Below are 20,586 nucleotides of genomic sequence, written 5' to 3' on the forward strand. Positions count from 1 at the left end.
GATCCAACCACTTGAGCCATAACCAGTTGCCTCTTAGAGTGCACATTGGCAGGAAGCTAGAATCAAAAGCAGAGCTAGGACTTGAACCTTGGTGCTCTGATACTCGATGTAGGCATCCCAAGCCCCGTCTTAACTGCCGTACCCAACCCCTGCTCCCTCAATTCTTTTCAAATCTCTTCTCTATTTTGCAGCAGTTGTGATATTCACAGAACAATATTTCCTCTCCAAAAGGCACATCAGGATATAAGAGATTGGGAGGCTCATTAGATACAAATATGAAAAAAATACAATAAAACGCACAGGATGCATGTGAATTTAGGCCTGAGTCAGTTATTGAAGGGGTAAGAGATGATAAAAAGGGGTTTTGTTATTGGGAAATAACTCTGTTGGGAGGATGAGGCACTGGGAAGAAAATTAAATTCAATAACTACTCCAATGCTGAGTCACGTTGTAGAGATTCTGTGATAGGAAAGGCATGACTCCTACCCTACCCTACTACAGTAAAAAAGATGCACACATACACACAGCTATAAGATGAAGCAGATCTGGATAAAGAATAGCCTCTCTGTGTAACAGAGAGGCTATTCTAGGAAAATTTTAAGAAAAATACAATTTTATTCACTAAGGGTAAAAATTGTTCAAGGCTTCTCTTACCAGGTCCTAGAAGTCAGGATGCTTCTATCTCCCCAAATCAGAAGCACATCTCATTTTGTAAATATGTCTACAAATTTTCCGTTTACTGCTGTTTCTAAATTTGAGGGCAGATTATGGAACTGCATTTAAGATTCTAGATTGCCATTTAAACACTCTGTGATTTCTTAAGATACATATTTTTATGAAGTGAATACAGCTTTTTGAAATGTGTCCTAATACAGCTTTTTAAAATGTGTCTTGCACTAACAAATCTTGTAATATCAAAAGATTCAGAAACTACAAGGAATCCCAATATAGCACAGGGTCTTCTTACAAACTTCTCAGTAGCACATAATCAACTAACAGGCACTAGATTTCTAAACTTCTTATGAAATTAAAAAGATCCACTTCAGATTTCTGAATTTCCAGTGATAGCACACTATCAAGTCAATAGCTCTTGATTTCCTTGCTGTGTTACATTCAGTGACCACTGATGTTAATGTGGAACATTTCCTGCTAGTTATTCATTGATTAAAAAAAGGTCATTTTTTCCAGAGACTGGGCAGGAGATAAGATGTCAAGAAGTAATAAGTAGTGAAATGAAAGAGGAGAATGTAAAGGAACCGAAAAGGCAAAACATTAAAGTGATGTTATTTTTTTCCCCCGTATATGCAGATGGACAGGAAAATTATAGCAGCAACTTCAGACTCCCTCTCACCAAAGACAGAATGGCCTTGGGGGAACCAGCCTGGGGTGGGGGTGGGGGGGCGGTGGAGGAAGGGAGAAGAGGCTAGTGAAATTGCATTCTCATCCAGGTCCTACCAGACTTGCTGGCTAGGCCTTTGGGCAAGGTCTGTGTACCCCTCTGTGTCTTAGGTTCCCCTGGATGTTGAAAAAGGATGATTGGCCTCTTGGAGTTACTGGAAGATGGATGAGATAATGCTTTGGAATCACCCAAAACTGGTCAGGAGAAGATGCTATGAGAATAGCAAGTAGTACTATTATTACTGAACTGTGACTCTTGTTGGAATGAGTCATCTTGCTGCTCAGAGGCACGGGCCATTCCTAGGCTGGCGGAGCACCACAGAGGAGGCAGGTGCTTCTGCTAGTGGTCAGCTCTGCCTTGCTCAAAGCGTACAGTACGGTGGTTACACAAAGCCTTGAAATCTCATAGCCAGTTTGAATCCGGGCTTTGCCACCGACTCCCTCGCCCGTGAGCAAATCGCAGTTTCTTTAAACTTGATGGTTTTTTCCCTCCCCATCTGTAAAATGGGGATTAGGAGAGTTATCTAACAGGGTTCCTGCGGGTGGGGATTAAAACAAGTACACTGTCGCCAGGGCTCTGTAAAAAGCGATTACTGAAATTTATGGCAGACAGGGAAAAGCAGAAGTCCACACTGATAACGTGACTTTCAAAAAAAAAAAAAAAAAAGAGAGAGAGAGAGGGAGAGAAAGTCGGTTTTTATTCTATCAAGCACCGTGTGACTTCAGGGGCCTACAGAGGCGAACTTGTTCCGTCAAGTCTGACGCACCGAGTGTCAGGGTCTATGCTAAGTAGTCAAACCTTTGATACCTGGCAGGCAACCCACAAACAGGAAAAGCCTTCCGCGCGCTCCCTGTTCCAACGATGCCCGACCGCTCTTCTAAAACAAAGCTCCGAGGCTGCGTTTTGTTGTTCTGAAAGACCGAGCGAGCAACTCGGGGCGGGGGGCTGCGGGGGTCGTTCCGCTCCCCGCCAGTCGCGCCCCGCGGGCTGCGGAGCCGCGGGCAAAGCCCCGGGGGCACGGCGCGTCTTTGCCGACCCCGGAGCCCCGGGCCGGGGCGCGGGGGCGGCGGCGGCGGCGGCGCGGGAGGGGCGCGGCGGGGCGGCCGGCCGGGGCGGGCGCGGGGGATGCGGAGGGGCGGCGACGCGGGCCGGACCCAGCCCGGGCGGCGGGGCGGGCGCCGCCCGAGGGGGTAGGGCGCGCGCGGGGGCGCGCCGGGCCGGGGAGGCGCGCTCCGGCCGCGCTCGCTCCGCTCGTTCGCTCGCTCCCTCCTCCCTCGCCAGCCGCGGCGGCAGCAGGAGAAGGCGGCGGCGGCGGCGGCGGCTGGGGATCAGACATGGCGGCGGATCTGAACCTGGAGTGGATCTGCTCGCTGCCCCGGTCCTGGACTTACGGGATCACCAGGGGCGGCCGAGTCTTCTTCATCAAGTAAAGAGCCGGGGTCGGCGCGGGGGGCCCTGAGGGCGGGCGGGCGGCTGGCGTGAGGGGGCGCGGGAGCCGGGGTCTGTGCCCCCCGCCGCCCCCTCGGCTCGCTCCCGAACCCCCCGACTCACGCTCGGTCTCCGGCGCTTTCTCTCACCCCTGCAGCGAGGAGGCCAAAAGCACCACCTGGCTGCACCCGGTCACCGGCGAGGCCGTGGTCACCGGACACCGGCGGCAGAGCACAGGTAACGCCGACCCGGCCGGGCCCGAGCGGAGTTGGGCTCCGCCGGGAGGAGGCGGCAGAGCCCGGGCCGCCCGGCTCCCGGCTCCCTGCCCCGAGCCGCGGCGGCGAGGCGGGGCGGAGGCCGGGCGGGGGCGGCCGCAGGTAGCGCGGGGCTGCCGCGGGGACTCCTCCGGAGTGGCCGGGCGCCCTCTTCCTCCTCCGCCTTGCATCCCCGGACACCCTGAGGGGGTCTCGGGGTGGCCGTCTCCCCCCACTGTGCCCGGAGTCACGAGTTTTCCTCATGAGCCGCGCTCCCACCCCCGGCCGCCTGAGGGAAGTCCTCACCCGCTGCCCCCGGCACCCGGGACCCCGCCGCCGGCCGCCGGGGCCGCGAGTCCACGTCCTCTCCCGCCTCCCGGGCCGGCTGCCTCCCACCGCGCAGCTGCCTTCTCCTCTCTCCTGGGTGGGTGGGTGGGTGGGTGGTGGAGGAGAGGAGTTGGGGTGCCGCGGTCCTCCTGCTGACAGGGGGCGGCTCGGGGGGCGCGGGAGGGAGGAGGCGTTCGCAGCCGCGGTTGCTGGGGATCGGATTCAAAGTCCCCGGCGGCTGCCGCGGCCGCCAGGAGGCGGTGGGCGTGCGAGGGGGCGGCCCGCGGGGTGGGCGTCCGGGCCCGGAACGCACCCCTTGGGGCTGCCTGGGTGGCGGGCGTGAGGGCTCACTCCGAGGAGTTGGGCGCTCTGCAGTTCCCCGGCCGGTCTGGCTTTCTTTTGTCAGTCTTTGTTTACATTCGCGGAACTTGTTTGTCTCTGAAATGGACCATGTGTTCGCTGCCTGGCCGGCCCCTGGGAAGAGGCGCCGGGGCGGTCGGAGTCGAAGGCGAGCCGGGGCCCAGCGGCCGTGCAGAGCGAGCTGCCCTCCTGGCTACTTTTCTCTCTGTGCCTGCCTTTGCTGTGCCGCGCCGGAGTTCAGCGAAGTGACTGATGTCTCACCCGATTTGCAGAAAGGCTGGTGTAGCCAGCAGGAGGAGGTTGCGATTTTAGGGCATTTCTGACTAATAGCACCTTCCTACCTCTCTTAATTAACCCTCCTTGCCTTTGCTATACCTTTTGGGTGTATTTTGGACAGTCAGAAACTTAGGTCATACAAGACAGTATGACGCGTAGATCGCTCATCCTAATAACCCTATGGAATCATTTCCTGCTTATATAGGTTATTTGCTGTATATCAATGTGACCTAATTAACCCTCATAGATTGGATAGCATTCACATCACTGGAAAAATGCTATTCTTCTATGTGATTTTTACATTAATTTTTTTCCCGGTTTGGTTTACTTTGCTTGGACCCTGTGATTTTGTACACACAGCAATGGCTTTTTTTTATTTCCGAGAGGTATTATGACTAAATCCTACCCACTTGTCATTGCAAAGTAATAGGTAGCACGGAAAGATAGCTGCGTTCACCCGCATCATTCCTGAGTTTATTACTCTTAAGGTGTCCAGAAACACACACGTGGAAGTATTGGGGTCAGATTCCTTTGCACTAATTAAGTCCATAGGAAGTTTTTCTCACTGGTGACACTTCTTGGATGAATTCATTTATGCAGGTGAAAAATAGGGTCTTAAATAAAGGCAGTTATCTAAGGGGTGCTGCCTGTTAGCCCGGTCTGGATTTTTGCCAGCCAGTGATGGGTATTTTACCTGATATTAGAAGGCTGGCCTTTACGTTTTTTGGGTGCCATGGTTCCTCTCCATCTGGATCGTGCCAAGTGTTTGTCACATCACATAATCTCTGATGTTGCTGATGCTTTCCTAGTGGCTTGAAATCTGAATTGCCATTTTTCCAACCATGATGTTATGTCTACCATTAATTTTATTGCCAATCTAATGCTTTTTAAATTCACATACCTTCTTAAATGCAAATACCTTATGAAAATAAAACATTTGTCTATCCCATTTAAGAAATATTAATGGTAATATGTATGTGTTTTTTAGATTTGCCTACTGGCTGGGAAGAAGCATATACTTTTGAAGGTGCCAGATACTATATAAAGTGAGTTTTTTGATTTTGCCTTTTTCCTTGGTAATTTGAATGCTGTGATTCATCTTCAGATGAAGAGTTGTATATCCAGATGTGATCATAATTTTGTAAAGTTTATCCAATAATGGTGACTGAATCCTTATTTTATATAGTATTGGAATTTGGGGAGCAAAAAATGGCATTCTTGGTTTTATTATTTTCTTGGATTTTCACTGATTTATTGACTTGGGAAAGAGATTGTTCATGGCTACAATGAGATGTTTTGGTGCTTCTGTGTGTATTCTTGGTTAATAGAACATTCTAGTCTTTTATGTAACTGTGGTACATAAAAGTTTTGGTCCTTGATTATCTGTGCTAAGAAATATCAAACAAAAAATAATCTTTGCATTGCGTTGCCATCTTATTTTTTCCTTTCAGTGAGTTCTGTTCATGTGTATTTTGACCAGAGCTGTTAATCAGTAGCAAAAGTGATGTAAAGCTAGGTACAGCCTGATGAACGATGACAAAGCAGGAGTAAAAACAAATAGAATTAAATGCTGACTGTTTCACAAGCGTATTTTGGAACACTTTTGATTTTGATTCAGTTTGTTTGAATATGTGTAAAAGGCTTTCAGTAGAGCTTGAGAGGTGACCAATCAATTCCAGCCTTAAAACCAATTATATTTAATGTGGAACTAATTTCCATTCAAATATAAGTTGGTAGTGCTTGGAGACGGATATAGTCCTGGGCATCAACATTATGTGGGAAAAATTTTAATCCCCTAAAGGGATGATAAAGTTGGTTTTAGTCTTTGTTTTATATTAGAATCTGTTTACTTAAGAGCTTTGTTTTTGTTGTTTAAAATTATTTGTTGAATATTAAGGAACTGGGTCTTGAAAGAAAATGCTTAGTTTAGGATTTGACTCAGGCTTTTTTTTTTTTTTTTTTTTTTAATAATAACACATACCTGACTAAATGTACCTTTATTTCATCTGGCCTAATAAGTTATTTTTACTAAGTGAGATTTTTAGGAAGATGGCATTCTTTCACTAAATTGCAATGACTATATGGTTCTTTAAGTTTTTAGAAGAATATTTACATAAAATAAGAGATATTAGGGATGCTTGCTTTTTGGATGTAGAAATACACAGTACAGAAGGGGCAGAGGTTTTTTATGGTATGGTCCTTCTCTGGATTTTTTTTTTTATTAAATCTTTTGTTGGGTGATTTCTCTGTTTGTTACTGGATGTCCTAACAAGAGGAGTAAGGTTCAGTCACCGGGTTATTTTCATTAAAGTGACAAAATGAGTTTGTATTGCCATGGAAAAGGATGCTTTCTATTTCCGGACATAGTATTCATATTCTGAATAAAGAATTTTTTTAATTGAGTTCATTTATTTGGTGTAATTTCAGCTACTGTCCATGAAGACTAACTTATAAGAATAGGGCTGGGTAGCTTAAGTTCTCAGTAATATGTTAATTTCTGTGAATGTGTACATTTTCAGATGACTGTTTATTTGGCAGTACAAAATGTTATTCTGTATGAGCTAAATGTGTATGCTTTAATTTGGAGCTGAACTGTTAGAAAGTCTGAGTTTGCTTTTGTCTTACCATTTTGATTGGATTTTATTTTATGTCGACTTAAATTAGAATCTCATAAACATCTTTTTTTATTTATTTGAAAGGCAGAGTTACAGAGAGGAAGAGGTAGAGAGAGAGAGGTCTTCCATTCGCTGGTTCATTCCCCAAATGGCCACAATGGCCAGAGCTATGCTGATCTGAAGCCAGGAGCCAGGAGCTTCTTCCAGGTCTTTTGTGTGGGTGCAGAGCCCAAAAACTTGGGCCATCTTCCACTTCTTTCCCAGGCCAAAGCAGAGAGCTGGATTGGAAGTGGAGCAGCTGGGACTTGAACTGGCGCCTATATGGGATACCGGCACTGCAGGCTGGGGTTTTAACCTACTGTACCACAGTGCTGTCCCCTAATTAGAATCTTACTTGAGGGTTGTGCCTAAGTTTCTCAAGAAAATTAGGAAGTATTCAGAAAGCTATAGTAATTTAACTTTGAAGATATTTTAAAACTAGCAGGTCTTAATCATCTGGACAATATTTGTGTCCAGAAGTAACAATAAATAATTTTTATTATGAAAGTAATTTGTGACCTTGAGCATATTAAACTTCTTTCAAGTAAACTAACCATTAACAAATATATGACTTAGTGAATGCTGAGTAGGACAGCTCTTCCTCTCTGAGTTTTTAGTCTGAAGCTGAGTTAAGATGAGATAAATCTCAAATGCAGGCTATAGTTTCCTAGAAACCTTTCACTTTCTTGTATTGTTAAATTAGGGATGCTTTGTCATTTCAATAATAGGGGCACTACTTTTATCTTTTTTTAAAGATATCTTTTTTTTTAAATATTTTATTTATTTATTTTAGAGGTAGAGTTACAGACAGGGGGAGAGGCAGCAAAAAGATCTTCCATCATTGGTTCACTCCCCAGTTGGCCACAACGGCCCAAGCTGATCTGATCCAAAACCAGGAGCCAGGAGCTTCCTCTGGGTCTCCCACGTGGGTGCTGGGGCCCATGCATTTGGGCCATCTTCCTCTACTTTACCAGGCCATATCAGAGAGATGGATGGGAAGAGGAGCAGCCGGGACTTGAGCCGGTGCCCATATGGGATTTTGGCACCACAGGTGGAGGCTTAACCCACTACACCACAGCATTGGCCCCGCACTACTTTTATCTTATACTTCGCAATTTCCAGAATGTTTTCTCATGTATTCTCAAATCTGATTCTCCATTTAATTATGGAAATAGTCAGGGGAGTTACCATTTCCACTGTCACACCACAAAGTACAACAGAACCATGCCTTTGGAATTTATCCTCTGCAAAGACAGCACAGTGAGAAACAGCAGGACCATGAACTATATTTAGAATTCAGGCAGGAGTAGAAAAGCTTAGGAGTCTGCAGTAGGCAAGTGATAAGTGTTGGTGGATGTATGCTTTTTCATTTCTTGTTGCTTTCTTAGATGAGGAAAGGTTATTGATCTCATCAGAGAAGCAGGTGATAGATGATAATGCTCCTGGGAAAGCGGTACGTGATGTTCCAAGTGCTGGGGCACCTGCCACCCTTGTAGGGTACCGAGGTGGGATTGCAGTGTTCCGGCTTTTGCCTGGCCCCATACAGTGTGGTCATTTGGGGAGTAAACCAGCAGTTGGAAGATCTCTCTCTGTCCCTCTCTCTTTGTAACTCTGCCTTTCAATTATTTTGTTTTAAAAGAAGAAGAAGAAATTAAAATGGTCAACAAACTAAAAAAAAAAAAAAAATACATATGGACCTTCTAGCTGTCTTCATCCTGTGCTCTGGAGACTCTGGAGGGAGACCTGCAGAGCTTGAGTTGTTTCTGCTTTTGCTCCCAAGTACATTTACATCTCATGTTACTCCTCTCCTGAAGGAATGCTGCTTGTTCACAGTGGCAGGTTGTCAATAAAGAATTTACCAGCCGGCGCCGCAGCCCACTTGGCTATTCCTCCGCCTGCAGTGCCAGCACCCCGGGTTCTAGTCCCGGTTGGGGCGCCGGATTCTGTCCTGGTTGCTCCTCTTCCAGTCCAGCTCTCTGCTGTGGCCCAGGAAGGCAGTGGAGGATGGCCCAAGTGCTTGGGCTGTGCACCAGCATGGGAGTCCAGGAGGAAGCACCTGGCTCCTGGCTTCGGATCGGCGCAGAGTGCCGGCTGCAGTGGCCATTTGGGGGGTGAACCAACGGAAGGAAGACATTTCTCTCTGTCTCTCTCTCTCACTGTCTAACTCTGCCTGTCAAAAAATAAGTAAATAAATAAATAAAATTTAAAAAAAGAATTTACCTTTGGAGAATATTTTGGTATTGACAGTTGTTCTCTCAGTAGGTGGAGGAAGGGAGGAAGAGAACATACTCTTAACTGCAATCTAGTGTTGACCTTCATGACTTTGGAGCTCAATCTTCACATCTTTGGATTAGTCTAGCCAGAAAATGTGATTTCTGAATTCTTCCTCATTTGTAAATTTCTTTGAATTTTGTATTGTTCTTGAATTTTGCACTATTTACCTTTTCTATCCTCCTGAACTCGTATTCTCTATTTAAGCTTTGTGTAGCTAAGTGTGAAGTGCATGGTGCCAGAGTCGTGTTTCCTGTGTTTGTTGCTGCTTTCTGTGCTTATATTTCCTTGTAAAGTGTTTGTATATGTATCTTCCCTGCAGAGTCCTGTGGAAACAGGTAATCTTGCTAATGTCAGCAAAGGACTTGATCAGAGTAAGAGTTGTATAGATTTGTGTTGGATAGTCAATTTATACACTTTTTAAAAAGTTTATTTATTTACTTATTTGAAAGGCTGAATGGTAGGGAGAGACAAAGAGAGATCTTCTAACCACTGGTTCATTCTCCAGATGTCTGCCACAACTGAGCCTGGGAACCAGGAAACCCATCTGGATCTCCCACAAGTGTTGCAGGGACTCAGCTGCTTGAATTGTCAGCTGTTCCCTCCCAGGCCTATTAGCAGGAAGTTGGAGCAGAAGCAGAGGTGGGACTTGATCCTAGGCACTCAAACAGTGCCTGCCCCATTTGATGTACTTTCTGAAATCGATTTTTTTAAATACAAGTTTACAATTAGGTAACAAAATCTATAATCCAGAAAATGTATTTACTTTATATCCATCTGGCCAAAAATAATGGTACTATATCTCTATTCATCCTAAAGATAAATGTTAAATATTTTAAATTTTTTCTAAAGTAATTTTTCAATGTACCTTAAACTAGTTAGCTTCTAGATTATTTAGAGGTGCATATATATGTAAATACACACAGAGATTGAGTTTGACTTTTTTTTTAATATTTTTTTATTTTATTTGAAAGTCAGAGTTACACAGAGAGAGAAGGAGAGGGAGAGAGAGAGAAAGAAAGTGAGAGGGAGAGAGGTCAATCTTCCATCTGCTGGTTCACTTCCCAATTGGCCGCAATGACCAGAGCTGCGCCAATCTGAAGCCAGGAGCCAGTCTCTTCTTCCAGGTGCAGGGGCCCAAGGGCTTTTTTCCCAGGCCATAGCAGAAAGCTGGATAGAAAGAGGAGCAGCCGGGACTCAAACCCGCACCCATATGGGATGTAGGCACTGCAGCAGGCGAGTTTTCCCATCATGCCGCAGTACCAGCCCTGAGTTTGACTTTTTTTTTTTAACTTTTATTTAATAAATATAAATTTCCAAAGTGCAGCTTATGGATTACAATGGCTTTTTCCCCCCATAACTTCCCTCCCAACATGAGTTTGACTTTTGATTCTCCATTTTGCTTTTTAAAATTTTTACTTATTTATTTTTTTAAATAAAATACTTTTTAAAAGATTTTATTTATTTGAGAGGCAGAGTTACAGAGAGAGAGAAAGGGAAATATATATAGAGAGAAGTCTTCCATCTGCTGGTTCACTCCCCAAATGGCCGCAACAGCAGGGCTGGGCCTATCCGGAGCCAGGAACTTCTTCTAGGTCTCCCACATGGGTGCAGGGGCCCAAACATTTGGGCCATCCTCTGCTGCTTTCCCAGACCATAGCAGAGAGCTGGATCAGAAGGGGAGCAGCCATGACATGAACCGGTGCCTGTAGGGGATGCCAATGCCACAGGTAGAGGCTTAGCCTACTGCACCACAGTGCTGGCCCCCATAATGCTTTTTAAAACTGATGTCATGCTATTCATCCATAGGAAGAATGCTGAAAGCAATCAGCAGATTTATAATTTATGAAATGTAGCTTTGAATGTGTCATATTCTTATTAGAAATTAAACAACGTGGCCCATAAAGTACAGAAGATAATCTGACACATTTGAGTTATGAAGCTTTTTGCTTACACCTTCAAAACTTTCCGTAATGAGTCTATAATGACAGGTCATGGTAGTTTAAAATGGATGTGTCATTGACTGTTCCTTTGTGCATCAAAGCTTTACGATGGTTAAATTAAAGTGCCAAGTAGATCTTAAAGAGTGCTCTCTGAATGGTGAGAAACTTTGTTCTGATTATTTAAAGATCATTGTCTTGTCTTATGCAGGATTGAGGATCAAAACAACACTTGCAGAGTAGTAAAATAGCATGCAAATTTTGTGAGGTTATATGGGTATTTTATCCTGCCTTATTCTTAAATTTTAAATCCTGATTATTGAACTTCTTCTCAGAGAATGCAGACAGAGCAATGTTTGTGGCTAATGAGTCTTCCTTTCAATATCTGAGGCAGTTGCATTGAATATAAACTGAGAATTCCAAACTCCTAGTCATTTAAGATTGTGAGGGAGAAAAAACATTTCTTCATAGATGCTACAATTTGAAATATGAATGAAGATGGGCAGCCTAATGTACTTCCATAGAGTATTAGAATCCATGAACTATGTATTTGATATTTTAAAATTACTTTGCACTCTAACATTATAATTGAATTAAAAAATTTTTATTTATTTATTTGAGAGGCAGAGTTACAGAGAGAGAGAGGGAGAGACCCAGAAAGGTCTTCCATCCTCTGGTTCACTCCCCAAATGGCCACAATGGCCGGAGCTGGGCTGATCTGAAACCAGGAGCTTCTTCCAGTCTCCCACATGGGTGCAGGGGCTGAAGCACTTTGGCCATCTTCTACTGTTTTCCCAGGCCATAAGCAGGCAGCTGGATCAGAAGAGGAACAGCCAGAACACAAACCAGCACCCATATGGAATGCCGGTTCCACAGGCAGAGGCTTAGCCTACTATACCACAGCGTCGGCCTCTATAATCAGAATTTGATTAGTAGAGTAATACATTGCTTTAGAACAACTCATGGACATGAGATTTCCTTTTCATATACATGAAAGAAGAGTTTTAGTCTGTAATATGTATTTTCTTACATATATAAAGCTCTTCTGCTAATTCATCCAGCACAGCTAGAAATTCTGGTTTCAACCTTCAGAGAGTTTGTTATAGAGAGAAAAACATACAGCATGTTAAAATGGGGAGATGGTGTGGGAACAAGGTCTGACTTAGTGCTAGGCACTCCTGCATAGCACTCAACTCATATAATCCTCTTAATGGCCTTTCTGTTGTCTATTTATTTTCTTCTATCTCTCTTTTTAAATGAAACTGAGGCTCACAGAGATAAGGACCTAGGTCATACAGCTTCAGTTCAGTACTACGATTCAGATCAAGGTTTCTCTAGACTAACCTTTCTCTGTGTCTGTATCTATAGGGATCATAAGCAGGTTCTACAATACATATCCCTCTTTAAGTCGATTGTTTGGGACTGAAGTGCGCTATTTCATAAAACAAGCTTGGTGATTAGGTTAGTACTGACCAACTCACATACCAAAGCTGGTTTAACCACTGTCCCCCCTAGACCCTTGGCAGGTCCCAACAGTGTCCTTTTTTTTTAAAGATTTATTTATTTATTTTAAAGACAGAGCTACAGAGAAGCAGAAAGAGAGAGAGAGAGAGATGTCTTCCATCTGCTGGTTTACTCCCCAAAAGGCTGCAATGGCCAGAGCTGGGCTAATCCGAAGCCTGGAGCCGGGAGACTCTTTTGGGTCTCCCATGCTGGTGCAGGAGCCCAAGCACTTGGGCCATCTTCTGCTGCTTTCCCAGGCCATAGCAGAGAGCTGGATCAGAAGTGGAGTAGCCAGGACTAGAACCGGCACCAATATGGGAAGCCAGCACCATACAAAGGCTTTACCTGCTATGCCACTGCACCAGCCCTGCAAACATATAATTTTAAAATGATTCTTCGTCAAGGAAAAGCACAGACAACATGCTGTGACTGATAGGAAAGTTGGCTGTTAATAACTATCGGAACCATAAAATGCATTAGCGGTTCAGGGTTGGGGTGCCAGGACTTGGAGGCATAGTAAGCTTTGCTATGGACTCAGAATTCCACTTCTCTCAGCCCCAGGACCAATGTGCAGGACCAGGCCTGCTCAGTATCCCCTCATCATGGTTCCCTGGTAGCTGCATGCCTGGAATCTGGTCACCCTCTAAATTAGTGGTTATCTGTGACCATGCCGCAGGCTCCTAGTCTTCTGAGGAGTTACTTCAGTTAGGACAAGGGTGGGGCCGCCATTGTGGGCCATCAGGGTAGCCTGCAGCTTCTGAGGCCCGCATCTTACATCATATCACCTGTTTGAGTCCTGGCTGCTCCCTCTTGGATCTGCCTCCCTGATAATATTCCTGGGAAGGCAGAGGAAGATGGCCCGAGTCCTTGGGCCACTGTTGCCCATGTGGGAGACCTGCGTGGAGTTTTCTGGCTCCTGGCTTCAGCCTGGCCGAGCCCTGGCTGTTGGGGTCATTTTGGGGAGTGAACCAGTGGATAAAAGCTCTCTTCTCTGGTGAGTCTCACCACCCAAGTTGTTGGATTTTGAGAACACTTTTGGATTGCCTGTCCCCCACCTAATGTGGGTAGGTCCTTTGTCTCTTTTCAGATTCAAAGCTGAAATCTATTGAGGAAGGGGAGGAAGCGTAGAGGAGGAAGAGGCAACAGGGCCTGGAGGAGTCAGAGGCCCCAGAGATGAGCCTGACACACATGCCTCTGCCTACCTTGTGCTCTGAAAGGCTTTCTCTCTGCTGACAGGTGCTCCTCTTCTGTGCCTTTTTGAGAAGTTCTGTGTGTGTGTGTGTGTGTGTAAGTTAAGAGTTAATGGTAAGAAGGAGTGGTGCCAGTTGTCTGTCAGTTGGTGTCATAAGAACTCAGAGGAGGAAGAAGTGATTTAGGTGGGCTGTTGTGGAAAGGCTTGAAGGAAAAGGTGGGAGTTGAACCAGACCTGGGGCCATGGATGTGACTCAGATGGGTTGATATAAACGACTAGTAGGACAAATTCATGGAAGTGGGAGCTCATATGATGTGTTCAGTCAGGAGTGATGACTACTTTGCTGTAAATGATGTGAATGTAGAAGCTAGGATGATGAGAGGTGTAAAGACTTGTTAGTGACGCGGCTTGGAGCTGCACTTATCTGGGCTTCTCATGCCAGCCTGAGATTTTTATTTGCTAGGCAAGTCATTGTGTTTTTTTGGTTTTTTTTTTTTTTTTTTTTTTGTATAATGTTAATAACATAAAAGGAAGCTTTTAGGCAGCATGGATTAGATGAGGCAAACCTGGGGTCAGAAGACCAGTACTAAGTCTGTTGCCATTATCTGGGAGTTAGTTGCTTAAATCATGTTGGTGACAGAAGGAATGGAAAGTAAGGAGGCCATGGATCACAGATATTGAAGAGGAGTTGACAGGTCTTTGGAATCTTGCTGAGCAAGGAGATTGACACAGAGGAAGAGGTCAGAAACTACCCAAAGCTTTTGTGTCTGAGTGGCTACAAGAATGATGGTCTGCTTGCCCAGCATAAGGGAGTGCGGGATAGGGGGGACCTTAGGTAAACATGTTAGTGGTGACTTGGCTTGTTGGCCACTTCTCAAGAGGGCATAGAATATTTTAGGTGACTAAATTTGGCTTTCACAAAGGACCCCCAACATTATCTTCTATTCCTCCCTCACCAACAAGCAAACCTAACAATTCCAACTCCCTTCTCACGAAAAACCCACCTCTGCCACTTAAGTGATCACCTGCCTATCTAGAGATCCAAGCCGGGAATTTCACATTCCTCCAAATACTCTTTCAACAAATTCTTCTTGAGTACTTACTGTGTGCCAGGCACTTGAGGCTTTCTGAACAAAACAGACATGGACCCTACTCTCATATTGTGAAATTTAAATATTCTTTTCATGTGATGTGATCCATCTCAATATGAATTAATAAATCAGCTGTTTCCCAAGACTGATGTGAGACAGATGGGAGCTGCTCAGAGGGCTGACTGTGAAGCCTGATCCATGATAAATTAAAGAATGCAGCAGCCTGTGAGTCCTCATAAGAGTTAACTGGCCTTCACACCTTGCTACTGACTATCATATTTCCATTTAAAAATATCCATGGTTTAACCCTTTTTTTTTTAGAAAGCTTCTAGTTAATAAATATATATTTTATAGGTACAACTTTTGGAATATAATAGTTTTTCCCCCATACCCGTCCTCCCACCCCCAAACTGTCCCACCTCCTACTCCCTCTCCCATCCCATTCTTCACTAAGATTCATTTTCAATTATCTTTATATACCGAAGATCAGCTCTATACTAAGTAAAAACTTCAATAATTTGCACCCACACAGACACACAAAGTATAGAGCACTGTTTGAAGACAAGTTTTACCGTCAGTTCTCATAATAAAACTCATTGAGGACAGAGGTCCGACATGTGGAGCAAGTGCACAGTAACTCCTGTTGTTGACTTAACAATCGACACTCTTATTTATGATGTCCATGATCACCCAAGGCTCCTGTCATGAGCCGCCACAGCCATGGAAGCCCCTTGAGTCCATAAACTCTGTCAGTATTCAGACAGGGCCATAAGCAAAGTGGAAGTCCCCCTCCCCCAGAGAAAACTCCATCCCTCTTTGATGGCCCCTTCTTTCCACTGGGATCCCACTCAGATCCTTCCTGTAGATGTTTTTGCCATAGTGTCTTGGCTTTCCATGCCCCAAATGCTCCTATGGGCTTTTCAGCCAGATCGTGGTTCAACCTTGAGCTGAATTAATTACTGAGGATCCAGGAACACAAGGAGGTAATGAAGTTTGTGCCATCATGAATAATGTGGATAAAAGCCAGCATAGACCCAATCTTAAAAACACTGAAATCAGTGGGGCCCATAGAAACCTGGGAGAAACAGAAAGTGGTCCTCATAAGATCCAGGGGACAGCCACCCAGGAGCTCATGGGCCATGTGGGAGTTGCTCTCTGAAGAGGCCAGGAGCTTCGGAAGCACTGGATACCTGGACAGTTAGCCCTAGGAAGCACCAGGTTGAACAGTTAGCCCTAGGAATGCAGAGGCAGTCTCGAAATCATCTCTGTGTTCCCAGTGGTGGCTTGTGACGGGAATGAAGACCTGGAACAAATCATCAGATAAACAAGATTGTTTTATCTACGTGTGCACCTTGAGTGTTTTTGCCTTCACACCTGTCGTCTTGTCAGGACCTTTACCACTGCAAGTGCCAGTGACGCCAAGCCAACTCACGTAAGCGAAAAGGACAAAATGATTTTTCTCACTATAGTTTCGGTGGTGACACCAGTGGATTCTGTCTGCGGGGCTCTTCCTCACCCACCTTTCCTTTTTTGCTGCAGAGAGCTTCTTTCCACTTAACCAGAAAAATAGTTGCCCACAGCCCTCAAATCACAGTTTTTTAGCTTTTTAACCCAAAGGATAAGATTCCTGTTCTAATTCTAAATTTAAAAATCTTACTGGTGGATAAGGACTTTGTCCACCTTGGATCACGCGCCCATTGCTGGAACAGACTGGCTTACTAGTCTTGAGCCATTGTTCTTAGCTGGAGCCAGGATACTGATCCTGGCAAGCTCTCTGGAGCATGTGATTAGCAAAGCCCAAGTCAGCACAGGGCAGCAGAGTTCGAAAGCCTGAAAGATCTGCACTCTGCTGCCCCTCCCTTGAAATGTGATGCGAGATGCCTAAAGACCAGGAGGACAGTGAACCTGAGCACTGTGAACTTCTGAGGAGGGAAACTTCTGGTACCATCAACGTCCCAGTGATTTCCCAAGTGGAGTCTTACTGTGATAGTTGGAGAATCATCTGTCTGTGGTAAGGCCAGGGTTTCCTTCGGATGCTTCCAGAGTTACAGGAGTGGTGCCAGGGCTTTAGTACAGTGGCAGAGCTTGCTGGCTATCTATATATGATCTCTACAGGTGACTTTTTGTTTTTCATCTCCTTTCCAAATGGCTTGGATTTTTAATACATGCTATTTCTTTGACAGACATGATCTAAGAAGAAGAGACTTGCCTTTGAGATGAAAATAGTTTTGGTCTTCATGTTGAGTTAATTCCAGCAGCCTCTGCTGAAGTTGATTGAAGGTTTATATAATACTAATTTTATTTTATTTTATTTTTTTTTTTTAAGATTTATTTATTGGAAAGGCAGAGAAAGAGAGAGGTCTTCCATTTGCTGATTCACTCCCCAAATGACCTCAGCGGCCAGGGTTGGGCTGATCCAAAGCCAGGAGCCTGGAGCTTCTTCAGGATCTCCCACGTGGGCCATCTTCCACTGCTTTCCCAGGCCATAGTAGGGAGCTGGATTGGAAGTGGAACAGCCAGGACTCAAGCCAGTGCCCATATGGGATACCAGCACTGCAGGCAGTGGCTTTACCCACTACACCACAGCACCAGCCCCTTTATTAAGTCTTATAAAGCTGTTCAACCTAAAACTTGCACTCAATAAATTTGGGCAGTATGACAAAATTTTGAAATGAAATGAGGAATTCCTTGCTCACTGCACAGTAGAAAGAAATGATACAGTGAAAGTAACATGTTAAATTTAGTATAAACTTTTTTCTCTGTTGAAAATTCATCTTTTAATACTATATTTATTCTGAGAAAGCTGTTCTATCGCTGAATATAGATTTGTTCTAATATTAATTTTTTATTGTACATATTTACAACATAAAACACAATGTTTTAATAAGTGTATGCATAAGGAAGTAGTTATTACAGTCAAGCCAACTAACATACCCAACATCTCACATCATTACTCCCTAGTGTTTTGTGGTGAGAGCACCTAAAATCTACTGTCAGCTAAGTTGCAGCATACCATACAGTATCATCAGCCGTAGACCTGCTGCTGCACGAATGTATCGGCTCCCTGGATTTAACAGATCCTGCTGCTACCTTTAACTGTTGACCTCAATGATACCTCCTTCTACTCTCCATGTATTTGACTTTTTAAATAAAAACTTCCATGTGTAAGTGATTTTACAGTATTTTCCTTTCTGTGTCTAGCTCATTTTACTTGTAATGTCTGCCAGATTCATTCTTATTGTCACAAAAGACAGGGTCTCCCTTTTAAAGGCTGAATAGTATTCCATTACATTAAAATATTTCTCTCTCTGTGTAACTCTGACTTTCAAATAAATAAATAAATCTTTAAAAACAAATGAAACAAAATATTTCTTACTGATTTGAGAGACAGAGAAAGAGCTTTCATCCGCTGGTTCAGTCCTTGAATGCTGGACCAGGCAGAAGCTGAGAGCCAGGAACTCCATCCAAGTTTCCCACATGGAAGGCCAGGACTCAGCGAGTACAGGCATCACCTGCTGCCTCCCAGGGCATCCCACTTGCTTTATCCATTCATCCTTTAGTGGACACTTGAGTCGTTTCCATGTCTTGGGTGTTTTTAATAATGCTGCAGGGGAAATGGGAGCACAGCTAGCTCTGCAAGGTGTGAATTTCATTTTGTTTGAGGGTATACCAAGGCATGGGCTAGCTGGTTCATATGGCAGTCACATTTTTCATTTATCCAGGACCTCTGTACTTTTTCTCATGATGGCCATACCAGTTTACATCCCTCCCAGCCATGTGCCAAGGTCCTCATTTTTGCACATCCTCACCAGTGCTTGTTTTCTTTTTTTTCTTATGATGATGGCATGGTATTTTTAAAAAGTGAACAAAAAAAATCAGAATGATTCAAATCATTTCAAAACATAATGAGTATATGTTTAGTCAGTGTATTCCTCTTGAAATCTGTTTTATAATGTTAAGTGTATTTTTCTTATTATAGAAGTAATATATTTTTATCATAGAACATTTGAAAAACAGTTTAGTATAAAGACAAAGAAAATAAAAATCACCCGCAGTCCACATACAGAGAGAATTTCTGCTTTGCTTATGCGCATACTGTGTGTGTGTGTCATTATACGCATATATATTTTAAAGATTAGGATCTTTATGCTGGTACTGTGTCAGATTCCATTTTCCCTAAACTTATGTTGTGTGTCCTCATAACACAATATATTTACTCAATAGAAGATTTTTAATAACTATGATATATTCTGTGAAAACATTATCATTCCTCTATTTTAAATCACTATGTTGTTTCCAACTTCCTGCTATGAGAAAAATTTTTATGTGAGCATTGTTGTATGTATGTCTAGAAATGGAAATATTGGGAAAGAATAGGAGTTTGTTTTAAGGTTCACTAGTTAACATTTTGCCAAATTTCCTTCTAAAAAATTTGAGGCAATTTATGTTGTCACTTGCAGTATGTGAGGGCCTATTAGTGTCCCCACTTCTTCACATTGGCAATAAATGCTCTGGATTGAACAGATGGGGGAAAATTTTTTAGAACAACTTAGGCAAAATAATGTACAGCATGGTTTTACATATATAACAAACAAGCCCAAATAAATAAATAAATAGCTTCACTTACTAAAGCAAGTGAAAAAAGAAGCTTCATTGTTAACCTTTTTAGCCACCTCACACAAGCCAGTTACTTGTAGTACAACTAAATGCTCGGATTAAGTTTTATGAGAGTCAGGCTTTCCAACCAACATCTTAACTGCCAGGCCAAATGCCCGATTTCTTATTTGGCTTTTTTTTTTTTTTTTTAAGATTTATTTTTTTTTGAAAGGCAGAGAAAGAGAGAGAGAGAGAGAGATCTTCCATCCACTGATTCACGCCCCAAGTAGCCACAATGGCCAGAGCTGGGCCAATCCGAAGCCAGGAGCCAGGAGCTGCTTGCAGGTCTCCCACGTGGGTGCAGGGACCCAAGCACTTGAGCCATCTGGTTTTCTCAGGCCAGAGCAGAGAGCTGGATCAGAAGTGGAGCAGCCAAGTCTTGAACTGGCACCCATGTTAGTTGTTGGCAGTGCAGGCAGCCTCTTTACCTGCCACGTCACAGCACTGGCTCCTCTTATTTGGCTTTTTAATTGCAATTTAATAATATATATATTTGGTTTTCAAAACTATATTCCCTAGTTAAGAAAGTCTTGTAATTTAGGAGTTAGAAATCATTGTCTTTGTGAAATACCCAGTTATACTAAGGAGAACTTTGTTTAAAGGAAGAGTAAAGAGGAAAGTAACTTGTGCAGAGCTGCAAATAAAAGGCAGGAGAGAGCTTGAAAATACTGTCTAGGAGTGAAGAATTCAAAATATTGTAACATTAGGGAAACTTTTGTAGGTGGGTAGAGCTGAAGGTGGCGTGTGTTATAGTGTACCCAAGGAGAGACTATGAAGATGATTTGAATATAAGTGTTGCTGGTATTTGAAAAAAAATTTTAATGACTTTTCTAAAATGAATGAATGTTAACTCTGGAGTAAATGATTATTATCACTAAAGAAGGAAGGTGGGGAAAGAAAAGAACTGAACCTCTCAGTATTAATGAAAGGGAATACAAAAATTGAGATTGCAACTGTTTAAATATGTAGGCTTGAGATGTTTTCAATGTGTGAATGAATGCCCAAGCTCTGCAGAGGTGTTGGAAATTAGATGCTTTGAGGCATTCCCTGTTGGCTGGTGCAGATAGAGCCCATGACCAGTAGTGGCTTGAGTAGGCTGGGACTAAGAGCCGTGGGCGATGGGCAAAGCAGGGTCACATTCCTTCCGAACCCTCTCCTCTTCTTCCCTCTCATTTGATTCTCAGAACAACCCACAGGGTAGAAATCAGGACAGGCCTAGTCCAGTTCAAGTCAAT

The 20,586-nt window shown here is 43.9% G+C and overlaps 1 protein-coding gene across 6 annotated transcripts in view; it reads left to right on the forward strand.

The window, feature by feature from the left end:
• The first annotated feature begins 2,636 nt into the window (after window positions 1-2,636).
• The window catches only part of PLEKHA5 (pleckstrin homology domain containing A5), a 260,060-nt gene continuing 242,110 nt past the window's right edge, over window positions 2,637-20,586 (forward strand). For 2 of the 6 annotated variants that reach the window (XM_062194893.1, XM_062194895.1), the window contains exons 1-3: window positions 2,655-2,825; window positions 2,985-3,064; window positions 5,033-5,090. In XM_062194893.1, the coding sequence (XP_062050877.1) occupies window positions 2,734-2,825; window positions 2,985-3,064; window positions 5,033-5,090 (230 nt within the window). In that variant the 5' untranslated portion in view covers window positions 2,655-2,733. Of the gene's footprint in view, window positions 2,826-2,984; window positions 3,065-5,032; window positions 5,091-9,477; window positions 9,606-20,586 lie in introns of those variants that run through there. The other 4 variants (XM_062194899.1, XM_062194900.1, XM_062194901.1 and 1 more) reach the window with 4 other exon arrangements.

This window comes from Lepus europaeus, chromosome 6 (genome assembly GCF_033115175.1).
Source record: "Lepus europaeus isolate LE1 chromosome 6, mLepTim1.pri, whole genome shotgun sequence".
NCBI lineage: Eukaryota > Metazoa > Chordata > Mammalia > Lagomorpha > Leporidae > Lepus > Lepus europaeus.